Raw genomic sequence first — 6,654 nt, 5'->3', positions numbered from 1 at the left:
GCCAACTAGATTTTAATCAGCAGTCATAAATGAGAGCATGCAGTTTTCACAAACTTGCTGGGCTGCAGCCTCAGCTTTTTCCGTGCTCAGCCCGCCACCACTTCCTCATCAGGAAGTTGGCAGTCTGTCCTTTTGGCTCTGCAACTCAGGGGGTCATCATGAGAACACACAGTTCCCCACACTCTCCTGTAGGGAAAATACAGGAAAATGGTCAGGGCCCCTCAGATGTTCAGAATCTTGCCGAGTATTTCATGTAAATATGCACGTGCGCCCAGGTATTCCTTGGCTATTGACTAACGTAATTGCGTATGTGTGCCCAGGTGTCCTGGGTTAGGTACTTAAGTATACAGGATGAATGGCTCTGATCCACGGGGTCCCCCACTCCCGGGGGGAGGGCATGGGGAGGTCACTCTGCTGCTGGAGGCTGTTGCTGCCAGTGCCCCGGGGATGCCCCGAGAGGCCACCGCCAATGCCGCTGCTGCTGTAAGCTGCTGTTGCTGAGGACTGAGCTCGGGTCGTCTGCCAGTGGCACCCGGGATCTTTCCCAATTACCTATAGCTGTGGACCTGCATGTGACGGGTCTGGTAACCCAGCCTGGCATGTGAGGGGTTTGTGACCCAATCTGTACAATGGATTTGAAGGGTCTGAGCCCTAGCCCTGACAATACTTAGTATAACTAAAATAATGAAATGTTTTGGCTTTAGTTATAAATTGCTTAATCAGACAATTAGCATAGTCGTGTAGCTTTATATTTCCCATTGCCCACTCATTCCCTCTCCCTCATTCTCTCCCTGTCCTGCTCCCCTGGGAATCCTGAGCTGACATGTAGGAAATCCACTTATCCTGAAGCAGCTATGATAGACCACATAGAGGTATAGATGCCAGAAGGGCCACAACTGTCCTAGTCCTTAGCTGTTTCAGTCACCCAGCCCAGGTGTCAGAGATGTGAGAAAACCTTCAGATGATTTCAGCTGTCAGCCTTAGAGCCATTGTAGCTGAGACCTAGTGGTGCCTGGTTTGGGGCTGTACCAGCTGACACAATAGGGCAGAGAAAAGTTGCCCTAGCTGAACCCTGTCCAAATTGCACCAAAATGAACAGGTGGTTGTTTTAAGCCACTACGTTTTGGAGTGCTTGTTCCATAGCAATAGACAACTGGAACAATTATAGACCAGTTATTTTGTGGAATGTGCCTCCATTTCGGTTTCTCTGTTTATTCGAGATTAGATTCAGGTTATGCATTTTACGCAGGACACCACTAAAATAACACTGGCTTATCTCACTGCATCTAACAGGTGACAGGTGATATTGATTTATTACATCACTGGTGATGTTAACTTTCATCACTTGAGTAAGGTGGTGTCTTCAGGTTTCTGCACTGTAAAGTTATTTTTTTCTTATATAATAATTTTGTGGGGAGATACTTTGAGACAATATAAATAAAACCTGTTCCTTATCCATCTTTCACCCACTGATTTTACTATTCATTGTTTCTTGACTGAATTTATTATTTTATGATGGTTGCAAAATGATTTTCTAATTTAATTATTCCTTATATCTTTATTAGTTGACATTCCATTATAAGAAACCTTTTTCTTCTCACCATTTAATCATTCATTTATTTATATTGGAATAGACTGATGGACTCCTAATTGATTCAGTGTATACAATGTTTACTATCACTGTTTATTTCAAAATACTGTCCCAGGGTCGGCCTGGTGGCGCACTCTGTAGAGCGCGGCGCTTGGGAGCGCGGCGGCGCTCCCGCAGAGGGTTCGGATCCCATATAGAGACCGGTCCGCTCACTGGTTGAGCGCAGTGCGGGCGTGACACTGAGGGTTGCGATCCCGTTACTGGTCACGATAAAAAGACAAAAAGGAAAAAAAAAATACTGTCCCAGATTTGACCAGTAAAAGCTCTTTCAAGCTAACTTCTGTGTCCTTCTGACATGTCTCCTTCAGTCCTTGAGCACTTCTTTACTTCCTAGTACAAGATGTTCCTTGTCCTCTTGTCGTTGCCTTGGTCCTGAAATCAGCCATTTCTCCAAGAAGTCCTGGTTCCTCTTACTGGAGAATGGTATTTAGAAATCAGTATCTGGGTGCTGTGTTTGCTTGTTTTTACCAGGGTAATACTGCTTAGAGGGCCTTTGTAGGTAAAATACAGGAAAATGGTCAGGGCCCCTCATATTCAGAATCTTGCTGAGCATTTGATGTAAATTACACGTGCACCCAGGTGTTCCTTGGTTATTGTCTAATATAATTGCACATGTGTGCCCAAGTGTTCCTGGGCTGTCTGACTCGCACCCAGGTGTCCTGGGTTATCAGACTTAAGTATAAAGGACAAGTGGCTCTGATCCACAGTGCCCCCCCATGCCTCTGGGTGGGGGGGTCATGGAGAGGAGGTGGCGGCGGCGGCTGCGGCATCCGTGTTGTCTGCTGGAAGTGTGGGAAAGGACTGAATGAAGGAACAACCATGTGCTTAGAGAGAATCAGAGAAAGCTTCATTAAAGAAGATAACATTTCAGCTGGGTCTCAAAGAGAGTAGGAGTTTTGTAGATCACAGTAACAACAGTAATATAATAGCTAACTCTAATATAGCACTTATTGTGTGCAGGGCACTATTCTTATTTTTTTTTTTTTTTCCCTTTTTGTCTTTTTTCGTGACCGGTAACGGGATCGCAACCCTCGGTGTCGCGCCCGCACCGCGCTCAACCAGTGAGCAGACCAGTCTCTACATGGGATCCGAACCCTTGGTGGGAGCGCTGCCACGCTCCCAAGCGCCGCACTCTACCGAGTGCGCCACCGGGCCAGCCCTGAATTACCTAGCTCGTTGACCTGTGTGTGAGGGGTCTGATGACCCAGCCAGGCATATGAGGGGTCTGTGACCCTGTCTTTACAATGGGTTTGAAGAGTCTGTGAGCCCTAACCTGACAATACAATTGGAAAAGTTAGTGTAACTAAAATAATGAAACATTTTGGCTTTAGTTATGAACTTACCTAACCATACAATATTTAGAAACTAAATATCATGCTTTTAGGTAACCCATGGGTCAAAGAAGAAATCAAGTGGGAAATCAGACACTATTTTGAACTCAATGAAAATGAAAATATATCAGAATTTGTGGGATGTTGCTAAAGGAGTAGAGGGAAATTTATAGAGGTAAGTACCTGTATTAGAACAGAAGAAAGGTCTCAAGTCAATGATATCAGATTCTAACTTAAAAAGAAGAGCAAATTAAGCACAAAGAAGAAAGGAAATAATAAAGATCAAAGTGGAAATAAATGAAAAAGAAAGCAGAAAAATATAGAAAATAAATGAAACTAAAAGCTTATTCTTTGAGAACATCAATAAAATTGGTAAATGTATAGCCAGACTGAGAAAGAATAGAGAGAAAACAGAAATGACCAATATCATAAATGAGAAAGTTTACATCACTTCAGATTCTATATATTAAAAGAATGATAAAGGAATATTATGAACAACTTTATGCCTATGAATTTAAAAACATAGGTGAAACGGACAAATTCCTTAAAAGACAAACAGCCAAATCTCACTGAAGAAAAAATAGATAACCTGAATAGCCCTATATTTATTTTCAAAAATGGAACTCAAAAACTTTAACATAAAGAAAACTCCAGGACAAGATAACCTCACTGGTAAATTCTACCAAATATTTAAAGAAATAAAACCACTTCTATACAAATACTTCTGGAAGTAATAACAATTCTACATAAGTTCTCAATTTATTCTCTGAGGGCAGCATTACCCTGATACCAAAACCAGTCAAAGACAGAACAAGAAAATTACAAAGCAATACTCATGAACATAGGATGCCAAAATTCAAAACCAAAATTTTAGCAAATTGAATTCAATATATAAAAAGGAACATACATCATGGTTACTTGAGGTTATCCCAAGAATGCAAGGCTGGTTTAGCATTCAACAATTAATCAATAAATTACCACATTAACAAACTGAAAAAAGATGACACTGTCATCTCAATAGCCTCAGAAAAAGCATTTGATAAAACTCTCAGCAAAACAGGAATAGAAAGGAATTTCCTCAACTTTTAAAAGGTGTCTATGGGGGCCGGCCTGGTGGCGCACTCGGTTGAGTGCAGCGCTTGGGAGCGTGGCGGCCCTCCTGCGGAGGGTTCGGATCCCATATAGAGACCGGTCTCTCACTGGATGAGTGCGGTGCGGGTGTGACACCGAGGGTTGCGATCCCGTTGCCGGTCACAAAAAAAGACAAAAAGGAAAAAAAAAAAAAAGGTGTCTATGAAAAACATTTAGGTTATTGGTGGAAGGCTGAATGTTTTCCCCTAATATCATAGTGCCAATGAGATTGGGCACAGAAGCTTAGGAGAAAATGTTTTGGACATGTTGAGTTTGAGGTCCAACATGACATTGAACATATAATTGGGTATATGCATAGTTATATGGATCTGGAGCTCAGAAGAGAGCTGTCAGGACATAGAGCCTATTAAGGGTACTTTTGAAACAAGTATCTATTTTTGAAAAAATTCCCCAGAAGAGCGTTAGGGATGGAACTGAAGAAACCCAACACCTAAAACTCTTAAAGGATAGTTATAGGAAAAATGAACAAGCCAAAGCAACCAAAAGCAATCATAGATGAAAAGACATCCTATGGTGAATTGTAAGGGAAATTCAGCTTCCAGAAAGAGGGAGGGGTCAAGAGAGTCAACAGCTGAAAAGGAACTTACAATATAAGGATCCCTCTTAGGCATAAATACAAGTGACCAGTAGAATATATTTAAACTGGGCACTATCTAATATAGATGGGACTTAGCCAATCCTTAAGGCCAGTACATCATATATCATTCCATTCCATCACTAGGGAATGTTTATGCAAATTGAGGCTCTCCTATTGGTTACTACGCTCCTCCCTGGATTGTTCACACAGACCTACCAAGAGAATCCAGTATCCATGGCTGTGGAAAGTTCAAGTATTAATTTTTCAGCTCAAAAAAAGGTATGGGTAAGTGAAACACTTTGAGTCCCAGGCCCTATTTTACTAATGAACTGTCTATTCTTTCCCAGACTGGGTAGCCCTAGAGGCACATTATTTCACTGAGCCTTAATTTCCTCATTTGTAAAAAATGGATAAGAACGTCAATACTACTTCACTCCTTTCATGGAGTTAGAATAAATAGGGTTTCTGGAAGTTAGGGTTGTCTCACTCTGGCTGCCTAATATCTGAACTAGAGCCTGACCCATAGCATAAGCGCACCAAATGCTGGCTGCGTTATGATAACTGAATATTTGCTGAAAGGCTTTGTTAACCGGAAGTCGTTCTGTTATTTACTCTCCATTCCCGACTGAGGCCCCCAAATAGAGGTAACCAAATTCACAGTAATACTTCATCTTGACGGGTGCCAAAGTGTAGGTAGCCGGAGGGGCTGCAGTCCTTCCCCACGAACAATCCAAATGAAAACATTGTTTGCTGTGCAAATAGAGCTTCACGACCAGTCCCCTGGCCCAGCTGCCCACCAGATTGCTGGTCCCAAACTCCCTTCTTTTTGGAAATATCGCACCCGCTCTACAACTTTTGAGGTACCTAAGTAATCAAATCCCATATTCACGTCCCTTGAGATGTGACAACAAAACTGTTAAAGCAGCCTGGCTTTTCCCATGTCCCGCAGGCTGAGATAAGGCCCCGCCACAGGCTAAGAGTTGCCGCAGGGGCCCAGCTCTGGGGAAGCCGCCCCCTCGGTGCCTCCAGCCTGGCGCAGCAGTCATAGCCCGCAGACAGGCCAACAGCAAGCAGCCCCAGCTTCGGGGTTTCTCGGGGCGGGCCTTAGCGGCGGGGGTGTGGCCGGGCGCCGCGAGCCCCTCTTCCCTGCGCGGGCTGCTCGGTGAGAGGCGTGACCGGCGGAGCCGGGCTGGGTACCGCGGGCTCTTCCTCCCGAGGGCGGGCCGCCGGAGACCCGGGGGTTTCTTAGGCCGGGGGTGGACCTGCAGGGGCGGGCCTAGGAGCGGCGGCCACTCCTCCCGAGGGCGGGCTGGCGTGGCGGTGGCTCCGGGGTTATCTGCGGCTCCGCTGCCGAGCAGGGCGGGCTCTGGCTCCTCCCAGTGGCCGGCTGGGGCGGAAGCAGGAGGCGGGGGTAGCGTGCGCGCTGCTGGTCTCCTCTGCCAAGGCGCTGGGGCCCGCGCTCTGTGGCTGCAGCTCGGTTCGGCGCTTCGTAGGCGGTCGGCTTCTCTCTGCACCGTGTGCTCCGCGATCAGGCCTCCCTCTCAGCCTCGGCCCACGGCGCCGACCCTTCCGGCACCCTCCCGCCCCGTCTCGTACTCTCGCCGCCACCGCCGTGGCCCCGGCCCCGATGGCTCTGTGCAACGGAGACTCCAAGGTCAATCTCTGGCGTGGGGGTCCCAACTTCCCCGCCTCCCAGCGGAGGCGAGGCCCCAGGGTCGGGGAGCCACCGCGCGGGGCCCTTCCCCGCCCCCTTCCCCCAGTCCGTCCGCGCAGCCCTGCGGCCCGGGCTGAGGCGCGTCGGAGAGTCCCCGGTCGGGGCCTGTGGCGTGTTTTCTCCTCGGGAGCTGCGGTGCTTTGTTGATTTTTGTCTGCGTGTCGAGGTCCGGGCGTCGGGGAAGGCGTCAGCTGGCCGCGGCCGCCCGCTGGCCTTTGAGTCCCAGGCC

At 47.0% G+C, this 6,654-nt stretch overlaps 1 protein-coding gene across 2 annotated transcripts in view; it reads left to right on the top strand.

The window, feature by feature from the left end:
- Positions 1–6,017: 6,017 nt before the first annotated feature.
- Positions 6,018–6,654, top strand: part of GMPS (guanine monphosphate synthase) — a 65,748-nt gene continuing 65,111 nt past the window's right edge. For both annotated transcript variants that reach the window (XR_551775.1, XM_008589784.1), the window contains exon 1: positions 6,018–6,365. Coding sequence is in view for 1 of the 2 variants with exons in the window: in XM_008589784.1 (XP_008588006.1) it covers positions 6,339–6,365 (27 nt within the window). In the remaining variant the exon portion in view is untranslated. The remainder of the gene's footprint in view (positions 6,366–6,654) is intronic.

Source organism: Galeopterus variegatus, unplaced genomic scaffold (genome assembly GCF_000696425.1).
Source record: "Galeopterus variegatus unplaced genomic scaffold, G_variegatus-3.0.2 Scaffold5655, whole genome shotgun sequence".
In the NCBI taxonomy this organism is placed as follows: domain Eukaryota; kingdom Metazoa; phylum Chordata; class Mammalia; order Dermoptera; family Cynocephalidae; genus Galeopterus; species Galeopterus variegatus.
The sequence above is the reverse complement of the archived record's forward strand: the minus strand, read 5'-3'. Positions and strand labels throughout refer to the sequence as shown.